The sequence below is a fragment of the Ruditapes philippinarum genome, unplaced genomic scaffold (genome assembly GCF_026571515.1).
Source record: "Ruditapes philippinarum isolate M1 unplaced genomic scaffold, ASM2657151v2 ctg5254_1_1_1_1, whole genome shotgun sequence".
In the NCBI taxonomy this organism is placed as follows: Eukaryota; Metazoa; Mollusca; class Bivalvia; order Venerida; family Veneridae; genus Ruditapes; species Ruditapes philippinarum.
Genome location: NW_026854361.1, coordinates 130,833 through 149,892, shown reverse-complemented (window position 1 = coordinate 149,892; position 19,060 = coordinate 130,833). Strand labels below are relative to the sequence as shown.

Genomic DNA, 19,060 nt, shown 5'->3' with positions numbered 1-19,060 from the left:
CCTCTCAGCTCAAATTTCCTAGGTTCGAGACCTCCTAGAATCACAATCATGTTTCTTTAAAAGACACCAGTACACTAGCTCCAGAAAGAGAAAGTTTGGTTTAAATAAGTTACACACTTTCTTTATAATCAAGCTTAAATAATATTTATATTAAAAAGAGTGAGAATAAATTCTGCTATTCATATTTGTTTTATATTTTAAACATATATTTACTATTAGTTCATACATTATTTCTCTATATTATAACAACTACATGCTGTTGCTTAACTGCTACTGCACATATAATCACAAAATATTTAGTTCCCTAAGAGACTGGGCTCTTATTCATATAAATGTTGGTAACTCAAAACTAGCATTTTTATACTGACATTGACAATACTAAACTGAAGTTGAATAAGTTCGTTTTATATTCTTGTTAAACTTACAAACATTATATAAAATTGAGTTGGAACCAAAAGTAATTAGCCTTTGCCACTGGTATAGAGCCAGGCCAGTCTACACAAACATGCAATCTGACCCTGACCTGACTCTATACTGTTGACAGACCTAGTTCTAGTTGTCATCTTGATATCCCCTAAAAATGATAGACAGATCTAAAAATGGAAGTTGGACAAGTCAATTTAAGACATACAACAGTTTAAGGCTTCATTAACATGTACCGTATGATATGATAATAAATCATTCTGCACAATGTCCTTGGAGCTGGGCCTATCTTCGGGCTTCTGTGACATCATTTCCTGTACGAGGGTACGAAGCTCCAAACTATATGTGTCCGGCAGATTTAACACTTTGCCATTTTTTATTTCACGGATAAGCGTCCATAATGCTTTACCTTGAAATGCACGCTTCAAGGTCATCATTTCATAAACACAGCAACCAAGACCCCAAATATCCGTCTGCCAAAAGAAGAGACAAAGAAATTATGATACAATATAATATGCGATCTTGGCCTATCTGTACAATGATGGATAAACATATCAAAATTCAAAAAGAGAAATTATGGCTGCATTTAGGCTTTTACCTGATTGACAAAACTGTTGAAAATTCCCAATTAAATCTTGAAAATCAATCAAAAGATTTACCCAATGAAGCTTAATTCTTACGAATGAAATATATTAAAGTCTACGAAATTCATCCAATTTTCTTACATTTAACATGGCTATTATAAATATCCCAATTTAAAAGACCTAGGTCTTTGCCAATAAAAAAAAATGTAAAAAATCAATGTCAAAACTTAAAGAACTCCGCGAGTCGGAAGTGTCGCCTTGTGAACAATACAGTTTAGGAGAAATGGCCAGAACAAAAATGAAATATGAAAATTAACAAATGGGCAATAACTTCAAAAATAAGAAGTGCAGAGCAGCAGTTTCTGTGCGCTGCACTTCTTATCAATATGATCTATCATCCTATGAAGTTTCAAATCCATAGCTTTTATAATTTATGAGAAATGGCCTGGACAAATAAAGTATGAAAATTAACAAAGGGTAATAACTCAAAAATAAGAAATGCAGTGTACCGGTCCTTGTGCTCTGCACTTTGGGTTATTGAAAGAAGAATGCATACCAAGTTTGAAGTCAATCTGACTTATAGTGACTGACTTATGCTTTAGGGGACGCCGACAACGAGGCTGACAACGACGCCGACAAAAGTAACCCCTATATGTCGCCTTTTCAAGGCGACACAAAAAGGAAGCATTTTGATGGGCAATTTTCCTCTTTAATAATTGATTTATTTTTATGTGGTTATTATTTAAGGGAAAAAATGGATAATGTTTACCTTATGATTATAAGATTGTCCAGAGAATAATTCTGGGCTCATGTATGATGGTGTACCAACAAATGTGTCTGCCTTACTCTGGTTCAAGTCTAACACTCTGAAAATAAGAATAGTTCAAGAAATTTAAAAATGGCAATACATGATTGTAATAAACTTTGCTGTAAGGTAGTACTCCAGTTTTTCCTTGATCTTCAGATCATAATGTCAGAGATATTTCTTTCATCTCAAAGTTGTTTACATCATACATTTACTATTTCTATCTTATACATACCTGCATTTTGTAAATCAAGATGTGGAAAAAATGAACAATTGAATCATTTATATGAGCCAACAAAATTATGTGCATACATGTAAACAGATGTCATGATAGCAACACTGAAGTGTTGATATTTAAAAGCAGATTAACCTTTATTTTGTAGATCAACTTATCAAGCTTCTGTATTTGCAATAGACCATTATTAAATTTGGGGGGAAACAACATGTAAAATTTGCAGTTGACCAGCTAACAGTATAGAGCCTATTCTGACTAAATCTACAAGCAAAAATGGTGGAGGGGGGGTAAAAAAATCTTTATAAACTATTATGTCAGAGTCTCTCTTTCTCACTCCTTGCTGGTCAATTAGACCATATGGTGTTTTCTTTGTCTTTTTTCCAATTAAAAAGAGAGAGAGATCTTCATGGCTTTACAAAAGAAATCCTAACAATCAAGATTCTTGGACTGATCTATCAGTGAAAAATAATATCTTATAAAAAAATAAAAGAATATGGAATTTTTTCTCTTCATTTGTTTTATACATGTTATATCTCTGTCACTAATTTTAAGTCTCATTGTTTGAAGTCAAAAGTCATGAAAATCAAGTAGAAAGGTATACTTTAAATGAAGGACCACCTGACTTCAAGAAGAATCATCTAAAAATCAAAAGGAGTCATCTACATCAAAGTTGGCTAAATCATTAACTAGTTATTGGTTGGACAAGGTTAGCTCTCAATGTTTTCATTATTAACTGATTGGTGATCCAAATCATCATACAAAGATACTCAACATAGTGAGTAAAGATGAAATTAGGTTCAAAATAGTGAAGAAATCATTAGTGGACATAATGCATGATGGAAAAAGGACCATACCTTTTAATAGTTTGTTGACCTTTTAACATGTTGAAAATAAACAACAGGCTTTAAGTTGTGTAGTGTTTATGTAACAATGAACAACTACTGTACTTGTTGCAGTACAGGTTGTCTGTTAATGTAACAATGAACAACTAGGGTACTTGTTGCAGTACAGGTTGTCTGTTAATGTAACAATGAACAACTAGGGTACTTGTTGCAGTACAGGTTGTCTGTTAATGTAACAATGAACAACTAGGGTACTTGTTGCAGTACAGGTTGTCTGTTAATGTAACAATGAACAACTAGGGTACTTGTTGCAGTACAGGTTGTCTGTTAATGTAACAATGAACAACTAGGGTACTTGTTGCAGTACAGGTTGTCTGTTAATGTAACAATGAACAACTAGGGTACATGTGTACTTGTTGCAGTACAGGTTGTCTGTATCACAATATACATGTATAGTGCAAAATGGATTTGACCTTATCCATCTGACCCTGAATACTGACACATTATCAATAACATGTGCATGTATTTTTTTTTTAAATAAAATATTCTTCAGTGTCTGATATCTGTTGGATCAAATGAAACACAATATATACATTGTTGTAATATAATTATTCTGTATATCAACATTCATTCTCCTTTTTAATGTACATTTTATGACACTGTAAAAACTGAATCAGGCTGTTATGATGATTAAAATATAATCAATTAACATTTACTTTTTATTTCTATTGATTGATTATATATAAAGGAGGCATTTGTATTTAGGTATACGGTTTTACATACTACGCTCAATTGATTCAGGTAATAGGCAAAAATCCATTGATATTGGTTTCACAAAAAAAGCACCTCTTGACAGATAGATTTATGATTTTATGACTTTAATAACAAAATGAATTTAATATGCCTTCATTTAAACAGTTGTCACCACAAAACAGTTAACATTAATTATGTGTTAAAGTATGTCACATTTCTTCAATTCTGTTAACCTCAAGATATAGATCTACTATAGTATATTAAAATTTTGATGTTGAAAATGTCCAAGCAAAAAACCTTGCACATTTTGGATCTTTCTGGAAGTGCAGAGATGGAAGTGTGCAGTGGTTCATTAATCCATTACATGCTGGGAGAAAAGTGATGTTTTCTTTTATTTTTTAAACATTTAAAGCTCTACAAATTATTTATAACAATTTTATTCTAAATCAATCAGTCAAAATTTAAAGGGACACTGAGGGTTTTTGACGTGAATGGACCGAAAATATTTTTTCAAGATTTTTGTATATCTAGATGTATGTCTAGACCAATAACTTGTGTACAAGATTTCAGATAATTTGCTAACTGCGTTTCCCAGAAATAATAAATTTTATTGAGCAAATTTGCCCCAAAAATAAAAACCATTTAAACGCTTTTCACCCAAATCAGCCAAAAATCGCAAAATAATCGAGTATCAATTTAATACCGTGTATATTTATATATCATCATTCTGTTGTTTGGTTTCAAATTTAAGTGTACCCAGTTGATTTAAGAAAGGATTTCAAAATTTATTATTTTAGACTACTGAACCTGACAGTCAAGTTCCTTTAAGATCATTTATTTTGATGAAATTTTCACAGTATTTTGATTCTGTGCAATGGTATATATAAAAGCGGCCAAACACCTCATAGCAATAAACTATTACAATGTTGCACCACTCGTTTATATATATAAATACATGTATTACTAAAATTAATTCAGCATTCCCTAACTTATTTAGCCATGACTTCATGCATTTTCTAATCAATTTCATGACATGTTGCAGACATCATTCTTTCATAATATTAAGTAATTTTGGTAAGATAACTTCAGGGTACAAAAATGTTTTTGCCAGTTTTAGATGAAGGCTGAATTGAGAGAATGGAAAAACATTTCTTTTGGCTTTTCGCCAATGATCCCCAAACCACACAAAGTAAGAGAACCAATCATAGTATCTTTCTACCAAATATGGAAGATAAATGAAGTTGTTTGGTGAAACTTTTACAGCAAGAAAGTGTCAGAACTATAAGGAAGGACAAAGTAGTGACTATAATTATGCTCCTGCTGAGCACAAAAAGTAAACATCACCTAATTCCATGCATATTCATTCATCCTCAAAATAAATATCAATATTTACTCACATGAATACAAGAAATGAAAGGAGAACTAGCAAAGTGGTTAAGGGGACAGCACCTTGCGATAAAGACATGGGGTTCAAACCCTAAAGTAGTCAAGATCATAACATGACACCTGTACTGGCAGGAAATTATTGCAAACTGGAAAGTGTTCAAATAAGAATTACCATTATCATCAAGCTTTCTTCATAATCAAGCAAACATAAACATGTTTAAAATAATTATGTGATTAATATAAACAAATAAGACAGTAGTTACTACAAACATAAGCAATACACATACTTTGCTATCCCCAGATCTCCCAATTTAACTGTCAAATCATCCTTCAAGAAAATGTTTTTTGTCTTCATGTCCCTGTGTAGGATCTTCTGGTCATGCAAGTACTGTAAACAACATGCAGTAAATCAAACATAATGTTGTAATAAAACTATGTGATTATCCTTAAATAAATATATCATGCATAAATCTAATGGCATAATCATGATCATGTGAACCATAGCAAAATGAATCTGAACTATGACATACATTTGTAAATTAGACATAAAATGTGCCAATTATGATATGATGCTTTTATCAATGCATGTGAACTATGACATTAAACTATGTAAACTATGACATAATGTATGTGAACTATGACACAATGAAACTATGTGAACTATGACATAATGAACACCAACAACCACACAATGCAACAATGTTATCCATGACATAATTCATGTGAACCATAACACAATAAACATCAACAGCCACATACATAGAATGTAAGTATCTGAACTATGAAACATCCACATAATGTAACTATGCCATAATGTATGTCATTGTAAGAAATACATGTAAAATAACTATTCAATAATTTGTTTATCAAAAAATATTTTACTGTAAAATGTTACAATAATATTAACATAGTTTTGTATGCATTAACTGTAGCTATTTTAATTTTATTTCATAAGTTTTATATGCTTAAACAAACTCATATTATACATGTTTATGCATAGAAATATAAACACATTATCATAATAACTCCCTTTACCAAGTGAATTATAGTTTCCCCTTTCACCAGTGTGAATAGTGGCTTATGAGATATGAGATTTTATTTAGTTTTAGCTACATATAAAACTTACTCTGTGGCATCAATTAACTAAAATTTGATAATACATCTACTTTAAATAATACTAAATTTTTAAATAATTTGAATACTTTGAATCAGAAAATTAAATAAAAAGTAAATAGGCTGTTTTATTAATTCATATTATACAATCTTTGAAAATGTACGTATGTTAATCTGCAACTATTCAGACATTTCAATATCTTTGTGTTACAATTGTAACCCTTAAAATTGTGTAATGGATTTGCCCAGTTTTGAATTTGGAACAGTCTATTAATGTTTAAGGTATTTAAATATCAAAATGTGAAAATTGAGCTACCAACAGTGTAGAGCTTGGCTAGACTACACAAATGTGCACACTGGTGTGACTCTACACTGGTGATAAAAGCTAAACACTTGGTTTCAGCAGCACTGAGGTTAAAGGTTAAAATTAATTACATCTTGCAGGGGTTAAAATTAAGGACATCGTGTAAGACTGAAAAGAAATGCATCTTTGCTTGTCTCTGGTGGCATATAGGCATTATCTATGCTATTACAGTTAAATTAACTTCAAATGCTCCACAAAAAGCAGAAATGTTAAAATTAGTTATCTATGCTATTACAGTTAAATTAACTTCAAATGCTCCACAAAAAGCAGAAATGTTAAAATTAAAGCATTTATGAACTTTATACATATATACACCAGCTGTACTACATGTATAACTAAATAATGATATAATCTAAAACATGGGTAAATTGTGGCTGTAACCTGATACTATCATGTTACATACTGTCAATAAAAGACCAAACATTGAAAAATTCACATTTTATTTCACTGTTGAAATCATCCGTGGTATAAACCATTAAATATGGTATGCAAGTTTTGCATGGTAACTTTATACGATATCAAAATTTCAAATATGACAAAAAAATCTTTTCTCCCTTCCTATTGCATTTTTTTAATAGTGCATACTAAAATGATTTTGTAACCATTTGGTTGTACATTTTAATATAGGACACACATTTATAATTCAAGGACATCTTCCACAATATTGTGTCCTAAAATACGAACTCTATAATTATATAGATGTAATGAAAAAGAAACTGATCTTAAATCACATTCTCTACAAAATGCCGTGCTCATTTTTCCTGCAAGGAGTAATGTTCTCAATGCAACCATTTCACAAGAAAAAAATTATTTCGCATTTAAAAGGCCACTTTTCCCCTAAAATAAATTTAAATTTCAATATCCACTATATAACTACAGTCGACTCTCGTTATCTCGAAGTCATCGGGACCGTCAAAAAATATCGAGATAACGAAATGTCAAGATAAACATATTAGGGTTTGAATAAGACAGAAACTGATTTTTACTAAAGACATGTGCATACCTTATGTCAAATAAACTATGATATCCCCATGTCTTCTTTTCATAGACCTAGTAACATTAGTGGATGTTTACCAGCGGAAATACGGGTGTCTGTGATAAAAACACATAGTGAGGTTTACTCAGTAATACACCAATAAAATGAAGGTAGGTTGATCCTGTATTCCAGATATCCTCCCGGGTTATTTATCGGGTCTTTCTCGAGATTGTTTGACCGCTGATTGATTTGGTGGTGATGTTGTGAAACAATATTGCAACGATAGCGTTTCTATACTTTCACTATTTCATTAACATTAAAAGTCATAATGAATTGATACAGTGTTCGAATATTTATAAGAACGTAAAATTCACTCATTTTGGACATAAGTCAATCAACATGCTAAATAGATTAACTTTCATAAAAACAGCTTAACCTCTTACAAACATAATCATCATTATGACAGGCCTATTGAGCAATTATCGTCTAGTTTGTGTTTCACACGTCTGAAGGGGACAGACGAAAGAAAACTATTAGTCGAGATAAACAAAGGATAATAGTGTGAAAATAACTGTTGGGGCTGAAATTTTACATCGAGATACTGAAAATATTGAAATAAAAATATCAAGATAAACAAACATTTCCATATAGATAAAGAAGGAAGAAAATCGGGACTTTCAAAATTTCATCGAGATAACGAAATATCGAGAAAAGCGATGTCGAGATAACGATAGTTGACTGTTTATACCTTTAAAGCTCCACCAAGCTGCATGATCCATTCAGAGACAAGAGATTCTGGGATACTCGCACCTTTCTTCGAGACAATCTGAAGATAATCTTCTAAGTCACCGCCTTCACAATACTCTGTGACAATATACAGGCAATCGTCACAGATGACCGACTCAACATACAGCAGAATATTCTCTTGTTTAATTCGTGATAAGATATTCGCCTCACCGTGGGCTTGTTCACGTCCACTTTCATCGCATTTTTTCAAGTCAATCTCTTTGACAGCAAACTGTAACAGAGAATTGTTTACCTTAAAATTTTTAGTTTCATGACTTCCATCACAACATATTAATAATAAACAAAATACATAATTACGAGGGTTGTTTGGGAAGTTCTGGGAATTTTGTCATATCTCCTATATTTTTTGTTTCTAAGACGTAATATTTTGCACATACTAAGATTAGCATATCACGGAACTATTCCTAAAAATTTAATAGAATCAGACAACAATAGCCGGAAATAGCAGTAACCATAGCTACACTATAACGCCGCACCGGAGCAGTCAGACTCTAAAGAAAGGTATAACGCGCTACACTAATAATATTTCGTAATTTTGATAACGTAAAAAATGCGCGAAAACGCTGGTCAGCAGCAGAACATCATGACGTCATTTCCTGAAAATATCATAACGTTATTTAAATTCTCAACGGATCAACATTGTTTTAAAGTTGTTGCCCAGAGCCACTAAGTAAACAGTGACGTTGATAGGTGACGTTGAATTGCGAAGCATCGTAAAATTTTATGTTGCGCTGGAAAAGTCTTCCACAGAAACAATGAAAATGATCAATTCTACAGGAAAATACAAGAAATGCAGTCCCGCTACAGTGTGTAGATGGCATGCTTGTTTTAAAGAAGGAAGAAACCCTCCATACAGCCCGGACCTCGCTCCGATGGACTTCCGTGTGTTCCCGGAGCTCAAATCACAGCTGCGTGGAAAACACTTTGACTCAGCTGATGATCTTGTTAAGCATACGCAAGCTATAGTCTCATCCTTTACCGATAGCTGGTACGTGGAAACATACAATAAGTGGATCAGCCGACACAGGAAATGCATCGAAATTGCAGGTGACTACGTTGAAAAGGTGTGACGATCGATGGACTTTAACGTCGCATAACGTTGCAAATGACGCCGGCGTGCTTCGGGTGTTTGTTATATGGTTATTTACTATTTTTATTATGTTTTAGTTTCTGTGTGTATGATGATGATATTTTCAAATACTGTACAGTATATATTGAAATAAAGGTGTATATATTTATATTTACGCTAACCCGACTACAACGTGTGCTATAAAACAATTCTCAGAACTTCCCGAACAACCCTTGTATATATTTGACATTCTTGCATGGCTTAAGACGAAGCTATTAAGCTATTGAGCTGAAAAAATTGAACGTAGAATATTATGAAATTTTAAAATAATAAAATATATCAGGATGTAATTAACCATTTTGAAATCCCTGGCTTTTAGCTGTATCCAATATTTTATGTATTTTAGCTATGGAGTATTGTACTTAAATAAGTAATGCAGAACACTGCTGTTCTATATGAAATTTGCTTTCTTTATCTAACCATTTAAGATGAAAAAACTTGCTGTGTTAGTAAATTATACATAATGTTCTTTTACTATCTACACCAAAGTTTACATGAGCACCACATGTGATGTTATCTCTGTCTGTTTAAATAACCACTTCTGTCAAAAAATCTAAATTAAAATTTGTCATAACTCAAAAAATAAAGCTTTCAGAAATATGCAACTTGTCATACAACTTCACCTTGTTACTGATATTTTCTGCAGAACACTATAAAAATCTGATCGTCAAACCCTTGTACGCTAGATAAAAAAACACAACAAATGCCCATGTCATTGAGTCCTTTAAATAGGCTTTACCCTTGTCACCTGTTAAACATCCTCAGCCAAACAGAATGCCAGTTTTTTTTTAATAATCTTATTGATTGCAGCTGAAGTTATGTGTTGTTTATGATGTTTAGCATAATCTATCAGTGGTAATTGTGGTGTTGATTTAATTGACCCTTTGAAGTCAAATGACAATTCATGATAATTCACTGTTTGAAGGAATAATTGTTTGAGACTTACGCACAGTTTTCATTAGTTATAATGCCACAAGTTTGGGTTTTAATTGCTTTTAATTATTGTAACAATGTAGCATTTACCAATATAATAAATGATAATATGATCATAAGATCATGAACATGTATGGTATAAATTTAGTGTAATAAATTTATAAAACAAGAGGGCCATGATGGCCCTAGATCGCTCACCTGAATTATCAAACTCATCCAAACAATTACCTAGACAAGCATTCTGACCAAGTCTCATGACAGGTGAGTCAAAAATGTGACCACTACAGTGTTAACAAGGATTATCCATATTTGAGCAGTGCGACCTAGTTTTTTACCCAGGTGACACATATTCAAACTTGACCTAGAAATCATCAAAACAAACTTTCAGACCAATTTCCAGGATACTTGGATCAAAACAGTAGCAACTAGAGTGTTAACAAGATTTTTCTATTTTTAGCTCCGGTGACCTAGTTTCACATGCGATTTCGAACTCATCCAAGCAATTACCTAGACAAGCATTCTGACCAAGTTTGATGATAATGGAGTCGAAAATGTGACCACTAGAATGTTAACAAGGTTTTTCCATATTTGGGCGGTGTGACCTAGTTTTTCATCCAAGATGACCCATGTTCGATCTTGACTTAGAAATCATCAAAACAAACTTTCAGACCAATTAACAGAATATTTGGATCACAACAGTAGCCACTAGAGTGTTAACAAGATTTTTCTATTTTTAGCTCCTGTGACCTAGTTTTTCATCCGAGATGTCCCATGTTCAATTTATTCCCAGCAATGACCTAGACAAGTTTCCTGACCAAGTTTGATGACAATTGAGTCAAAATTGTGACTACTAGAGTGTTAACAAGGTTTTTCTATTTTTAGCTCCTGTGACCTAGTTTTTCATCCGAGATGACCCATGTTCGAACTCATCCGAGTTATTACCTAGACAAGCATCTTGATCAAGTTTGATGATGATTGATGCAAAAATGTGACCGCTAAAGTGTTAACAAGGTTTTTCTATTTTTAGCTCCGGTGACCTACTTTTTCATCCGAGATGACCCATGTTCGAACTCATCCAAGCTATCAACTAGATAAGCATCCTGACCAAGTTTGATAATGATTGATGCAAAAATGTGACCGCTAGAGTGTTAACAAGGTTTTTCTATTTATAGCTCCGGTGACCTAGTTTTTCATCCGAGATGACCCATATTCGAACTCATCCGAGCTATTATCTAAACAAGCATCCTGACAAAGTTTGATGATGATTGGGTCAAAAATGTGACCACTAGAGTGGTCACAAGGTTTTTCTATTTTTAGCTCCTGTGACCTAGTTTTTCATCAGAGATGACCCATGTTCGAACTCATCCAAGCAATTGACTAGACAAGCATTCTGACCAAGTTTGATGATGATTGGTTCAAAAATGTGACCACTAGAGTGTTCACAAGGTTTTTCTATTTATAGCTCCTGTGACCTACTTTTTCATCCGAGATGACCCATGTTCGAACTCATCCGAGCTATCACCTAGACAAACATCCTGACCAAGTTTGATGAAGATTGGGTCAAAAATGTGACCTCTAGAGTGTTCACAAGGTTTTTCTATTTTTAGCTCTTGTGACCTAGTTTTTCATCTGAGATGACCCATGTTCGAACTCATCCGAGCTTTCAACTAGATAAGCATCCTGACCAAGTTTGATGATGATTGAGGCAAAAATGCGACCGCTAGAGTGTTCACAAGCAATTGTGGACGGCCGGACGGACGACGGACATTCATCGATCCTAAAAGCTCACCCTGAGCAAGCTCAGGTGAGCTAAAAAATATTAAAGTGAACAATACCGGATTGTCCATATATTCATTTAAATTCTATTTCAATTATGCAGTTTTAAGGACACAATTTGTAATCAGAAGGGGCTAAATTTGTTTCGGTCTCAGAATGTCATAAAGGTGAAAATTGTGAGATTATATAACAGTTTGATAAAAATCAAACGCAAAACTCAAATTTACTATTGACTGGTCTATATTGGAATAATTGGCTTTATTTATAAACATATTGTTAAATAATGTTTGTAATATGTTTCATTCTTTTAATTCTTTTAAGATAGCCTGAATACTTATTTCATTCAAATTCTAATTAATGCACTCAGCTAAAATATCGACCTCATGGCTAAGTATAAACATTACCGAATGCTGCTGTTGTTACGGAATCGGAATCCATAATACTTGTTTGGTAAAGTTTTATACTTAGCCATAAAGTCAATTTCAGGTTTTCGTTAGACAGTATTATGATTGGAATGGCTTCTGCAGTTTGATTTTTTTTGTATGGAATATTGTTGAAAAATGATGTACTGTCTGGTACCATACGGGTGATTTGTCGTACCGTCACAGATATATATACAACGGATAGTAAGCTTCGAAAATATACGATAATCAGATTCAGACCCACAATCCTTTGCACACTTCTGATAATCAGGTTTTCCCGCTAGTCTTCGATTTTCACACTCTTGTTAAACTTCGGCAATATCCATAAATTACTGTTTACATTGCAAACAAGGATTTTCAGCCGAGAAATATTTGTGTTGAAAAGTGTGTACTGTACGTTTGAGAATAAATATCTATATATCTATTGCTTCTTATATCAGTATAAAATGCTTCAAATGTCTTTTTTGTTGATGTACCTTTTGGAATTCATTATGGCGTTTTTTTTGGCTACTTTTACCTAGGATACATCAAATCTCGCAAAACCCCGCGACATATGATAACTTGCGCGAACACAATTTCGCTGATACTGAATTTAACTGTGTGACATCACAGTTTCTTCTCAATCTATATTTAGCTCCATGGTACCGTGAACCGTACCAAGTGAAAACGGTACAATTAATATACCGCATGTACGGTATACCAAACAAGTTACACCCTTAAAGATGTCACGGATTTATATTACAAGGATTGGACACTTTTGTTTAGCTTAAAGTCTCGTTGCGCGCATGCGTGGAATCGGATAAAGGTGGACAGAATGAGATGGCGGAACGCGCAGAGTGCGAAATATGACAGATTTTCACAAGAGTATGTGGTGTTATTGCAGCTTTGTGAAAAATTATGCACATATAAATGTATTGATACAGTATTATTTTGTGTCGCTAAAGTATTAATATATGAAAATATGCCGAAAGTACGCTGCAAAGCTTAGTTAAACAAGATATGTTTGTAAAACATGTATGCCCCCTATCGGCAGCCAATTAGTCATGTGATCAGGTTATTATGCATGACTTCTGACCCAGTGAACAAACAATTAATAAGGGTTATCTAGTATCTACTGGTCATGACTAGTCACAAGGTAATAATTATTGTGACCCCATAGGTTGTGTGCAGCAATTTAAGTTATTTCAAATCTTACCAAATAATATATGCATAAATTTTATGAATCATGTAGGCCTCATTAATGACAGCAAAGTTGTTATATTACATAAGACCTTCAAATGTGTGTACCAAAATCATTTTTAGTTTAATATAAAAATATCAACCAAGGCAACTTGAGTTGTTGAGTTATTGGTCAGAAACCGCCATTAAGTACAAGGTCAATATGACATTGACCCCTTGACCCCAAAATCAATAGGGGTCATCTACTGGTCATGACCAATCACCATACCAAGTTTGAAGTTCCTAGGCCTAAGCATTCTTTAGTTATTGATCGGAAACCGTTTTTACCTACAAGGTCAATGTGACCTTGACCTTTGACCCCTTGACCCCAAAATCAATAGGGGTCATCTGCTGGTCATGACCAATCACCATACCAAGTTTGAAGTTCCTAGGCCTAAGCGTTCTTTAGTTATTGATCGGAAACCGTTTTTACCTACAAGGTCAATGTGACCTTGACCTTTGACCCCTTGACCCCAAAATCAATAGGGGTCATCTGCTGGTCATGACCAATCACCATACCAAGTTTGAAGTTCCTAGGCCTAAGCATTCTTTAGTTATTGATCGGAAACCGTTTTTACCTACAAGGTCAATGTGACCTTGACCTTTGACCCCTTGACCCCAAAATCAATAGGGGTCATCTACTGGTCATGACCAATCACCATACCAAGTTTGAAGTTCCTAGGCCTAAGCGTTCTTTAGTTATTGATCGGAAACCGTTTTTACCTACAAGGTCAATGTGACCTTGACCTTTGACCCCTTGACCCCAAAATCAATAGGGGTCATCTGCTGGTCATGACCAATCACCATACCAAGTTTGAAGTTCCTAGGCCTAAGCGTTCTTTAGTTATTGATCGGAAACCGTTTTTACCTACAAGGTCAATGTGACCTTGACCTTTGACCCCTTGACCCCAAAATCAATAGGGGTCATCTGCTGGTCATGACCAATCACCATACCAAGTTTGAAGTTCCTAGGCCTAAGCATTCTTTAGTTATTGATCGGAAACCGTTTTTACCTACAAGGTCAATGTGACCTTGACCTTTGACCCCTTGACCCCAAAATCAATAGGGGTCATCTGCTGGTCATGACCAATCACCATACCAAGTTTGAAGTTCCTAGGCCTAAGCGTTCTTTAGTTATTGATCGGAAACCGTTTTTACCTACAAGGTCAATGTGACCTTGACCTTTGACCCCTTGACCCCAAAATCAATAGGGGTCATCTGCTGGTCATGACCAATCACCATACCAAGTTTGAAGTTCCTAGGCCTAAGCGTTCTTTAGTTATTGATCGGAAACCGTTTTTACCTACAAGGTCAATGTGACCTTGATCTTTGACCCCTTGACCCCAAAATCAATAGGGGTCATCTGCTGGTCATGACCAATCACCATACCAAGTTTGAAGTTCCTAGACCTAAGTGAAATAAAAGACCTAAGTGTTCTTTAGTTATTGATCGGAAACCGTTTTTACTTACAAGGTCAATGTGACCTTGACCTTTGACCCATTGACTTCAAAATCAATAGGGGTCATCTACTGGTCATGACCAATCACCATACCACGTTTGAAGTTCCTTAGGCCTAAGGGTTCTTTAGTTATCACTGGGAAAACCATTTGGTCTATGGACCGACAGACCAACGGACCGACAAATGCAAAGCAATATACCCCCTCTTCTTTGAAGTGGGGGCATAAAAAGTACCTAATCTAAAAAATATTCGCCTATTGTTTAGACATACTCTCTACACTTTGACGCCCTTTTACTTCAAGCACAAATTATTACCGCGATTCAGATTAAGATAATTATTGTTTACATGGTTTTATGGTGGCATTGCAAAAAAATGTTTCTTGATTGCTAAAAAACTTTTAAAGAAATTCATGTTTGAAATTTGTCTTTATTTCTGTGAATTATTTCCAAATGATTTGTACATTTTTTTTACTTGATTACCTGTATATTAGTATAAATATAGTAAATATTCTACTAATTAGTGTATTAAATATATTTTCAGATCATTCTAGACAAGCGTTCATATATAGATGAATTCATTAGATTGGCAAGGAAGAAACTTTTATTGGCATACAGAACAGCTGTTTTATAATATTATATTTTATTTTGAAACATTTTTTTTTCATAGTTATCCTTCACAATTCACGTCAAATGATTTATTTGTCACATGTTTATTTACATTATTTTTCAAAGAAAGGACTTTACAAATTTAGTTGTATATTTTCAATTTCATTTATAAATGTTAATAAAGAAAATAGATTTACATTGTATTTATATAGTATATCCTCTTCAGAATCATTTTCTTACCACACATACCATGGACTGTAGTTAAAGACCGCGCACATACAAAATATACATTCAAATTCTATTTGTTTTCGAGTGTTGCAATTATCACAAATAAATAAAGTTTTTCAATTATCACTTGTTACCTGGTAATTACCCCACTTCAAAAGTAATTAAACTTGAAAGAAATTTAAGCGATGTGTAAAAAATAATCAAAAGTTACTTTTATTTCGCAAAATGCTGACTCAAACTGTAAAGATTTTTATTGTTTTTCTAGCGTTACATTAAAAATATCAGAAATATCTTTCTACAGGCATTCAAATAAAAAAGAATAATTAAAATATACGGATTAAAATATACGAGTGACATTAAAAAGGCCGGAATCGAGATAGACACACGAGAGTACTTTACTGTTACGATGATTGTCTACTTCACTGCACCGACATTTGAAAACAGATTTACAAAAAATAATAATGATATAAATGATAAATGAAATTTAAATATTCTATGGATATGGCAAAATTGACAATCTCGGCAATATTTTCTAATTTGTACAAAAAAAATGAATAAATTCTCTTCACGTGTTGAGTGAATTGTAAAGCCCGCAATACATTACCCGTTAAACAATTGTGCGTTAATAAATTTGACTGCATAACCCAATAAATCTTAATTATTGCATCTTTGATCATCTGTGAATAACTTACATCGGCTTCTTTTTTATTTTGAAATTGAATTTATTATGTTACCGTAATAATAAATTTCAAACACCTGATTTTTATATAAAAAATGTAAATTTACAGTGGATTTCGTCAAGTTAATTTTTTAATCGTCTTTTCGGACAGATAAACTGTACCTTTAAAAAATAAATTAGATATTTGAATTAAACAAGTATTTTTCTTCAAAATAAACTTTAAATTTCCAAAATCGGATAATAAATGGAAAAGCTGTATGGTATTTTGTAAAGTAGCTATCCGTTGCGAACGGGTATTTACGCTTAGCACCGGTAAATTAGCGATCGATGTACCTTTATCGGGTGCGCGACAAGATATTTAAGCATTTATATAGGGTTAACCAGTTAACTGGGAGTGTCCGATCCCTGTAATATAAATCCGTGAAGCGGTTAAATACCGAATGACACCTTTAAAAAGGGAAAAATGTACAATCTCTTACCCGACTTCCCTGTACATATGCTATCCCAAATTCCATATTATATTCTTATGATTTTTTGAAGAACTGAATAACGTTTTCTGATTTTAAGCGATTTGGAATCGGTTAAAACACGCAACAGTGATACCGATTAATTTTCCATTGGTAAAAATGACAGTTACAATTAGACGTTACGATTTGACAGTCGGTAATAAACTTAGCTTTTAATAAAAGAAAATAACAAAAAAAACTCAGTTACGATTGAAAACAAAAACTTGAAAAAGATCTTAACCTGTTGTCCGTCTTCTTGCCTGACCAAAAACACTTTGCCATAAGAACCTTCCCCAAGAAGGCGGTCATACTGCAAAGCTAGACCGTTGTCCATCTTTACATGATATAAACACTGACGAAAAAATGAATGAATAACATGTTTTGGTTTGTTTTCATATTTTGTGGCAACTTCAAAATCGACTTCCGTGTAAGGGGGGCAACTTTGACTGACTTCCTTTTAAATGAACCCAAAGACAGGAACGGTGGGGGAAAATCCCACGATCGCCTACAGAAAAGCCGGGATCCGGGATCGTATTAAACATATAGTAATCCCGGGAATTGACCACCAGGTCTCGGTGTCGACGATAAATTATCGATTATCTCATGCATTTCGTCAAAGATATGCTTGTGATATGCTTGTTGACAATTTTAATGATGTTTTTTTATTGTTGATGGCTATGATATATTTTTGTATTTGAATGATTTTCGGTACTGTATACATGTTTCTTGGTTGGTTATTTCATATGTTTAATAATGAAAACGTTTAATTAATAACAGCCGTACTACAAATACTACAATTTGTACGGAAATAAAGTTTAGATTATTATTATTATTATTATTATTATTATTATTTGAATGTTTTTGTAGAGCTTTTTGAATAAGTTTGATTTGTAGTAGTTATGAAAAAAAAATCTGCTAACGTATTTTTTCACACATGAGAGAGTTAATTGACCTCAGAATGTCACACACCTAAAATCTTATTTTGGAAGTACATGTACTGGCAGTGGAAGTCGCTGTGTATTGGTTATCAAGTGACCATCATAAACATCATGATAAAAGTTTAATATACATGTATACATATATTCTTATATGATAATAATTATGTAATAAGAAAAAGTAAATATAAGTTGTCAATCAATTCATTTATTGATATATACATATGTATTTTCATAAATCATTAATGCAGGTGTCATTGGTAAATTATCGATTTGATAATTAACTCCTACATTTTTTTACAGATGTGTAATGATGTTATGTCAGTGTTCTTAAAGAAATTATGAAGTAGACTTGTGTATCTTTTTTCTGACGGAGTTGGTTTTGATGGTTTCGAGATATTGACGCAAATGACACGTGCCCTTTTATAATATTAGAGTAGAGACACCTGTCTGATGAACCAAAGTGTGATTGCTACGTAAAGTAAGATTAAGCCGGTTTTTTTTATTTTATTTAAATACATTTTGTTTGATTCGTCACGGAAAATGATGACCTTTTACATAAATCTTTTGATTTTCCTACTTAGATATAAATCTTTTAATTTTTTTAGTGACTTCCACTTGTCAAACAGAACCAGACTTGTCATGTTCAAATCATTTTACTCCTATCAATAAATTAGTATATTGTACCTCTAAAAAATCACATCAAACGAATTATCATTTTCTCTATTAAATCATTACGATTACTTGTACAATATTTTTAGAATATCTTTGATCTACCATATCACATTTAGGAAAGCCGGGATTGTATTAGATATATAAAGATCCCGGGATTTGACCACTGCCGTGTCATATTCAGAAAAGCCGGGATCGTATTTAACAAAC

General features: G+C 33.1%; 1 protein-coding gene across 1 annotated transcript; it reads right to left on the bottom strand.

Moving 5' to 3' along the window:
- Window positions 1-607: 607 nt before the first annotated feature.
- Window positions 608-17,682, bottom strand: LOC132739942 (serine/threonine-protein kinase Nek4-like). Its single transcript, XM_060727788.1, has 5 exons — window positions 17,485-17,682; window positions 8,230-8,499; window positions 5,316-5,416; window positions 1,777-1,873; window positions 608-896 (listed from the first exon to the last, which is right to left on the bottom strand). Exons 1-5 carry the CDS (start codon window positions 17,575-17,577, stop codon window positions 621-623), a joined length of 837 nt encoding a protein of 278 aa, XP_060583771.1. The 5' UTR covers window positions 17,578-17,682; the 3' UTR covers window positions 608-620.
- Window positions 17,683-19,060: the final 1,378 nt, after the last annotated feature.

Excerpts from the sequence above, each read along its gene's own strand:
- LOC132739942 (XM_060727788.1), bottom strand. The coding sequence starts at position 17,577 with ATGGACAACGGTCTAGCTTTGCAGTATGACCGCCTTCTTGGGGAAGGT. Across the intron at positions 5,417-8,229 it reads AGCTTGGTGGAGCTTTAAAG|TACTTGCATGACCAGAAGAT; the intron begins GTATAAACAGTC and ends TGTTGTTTACAG. Across the intron at positions 1,874-5,315 it reads GGAGATCTGGGGATAGCAAA|AGTGTTAGACTTGAACCAGA; the intron begins GTATGTGTATTG and ends TCTTATTTTCAG.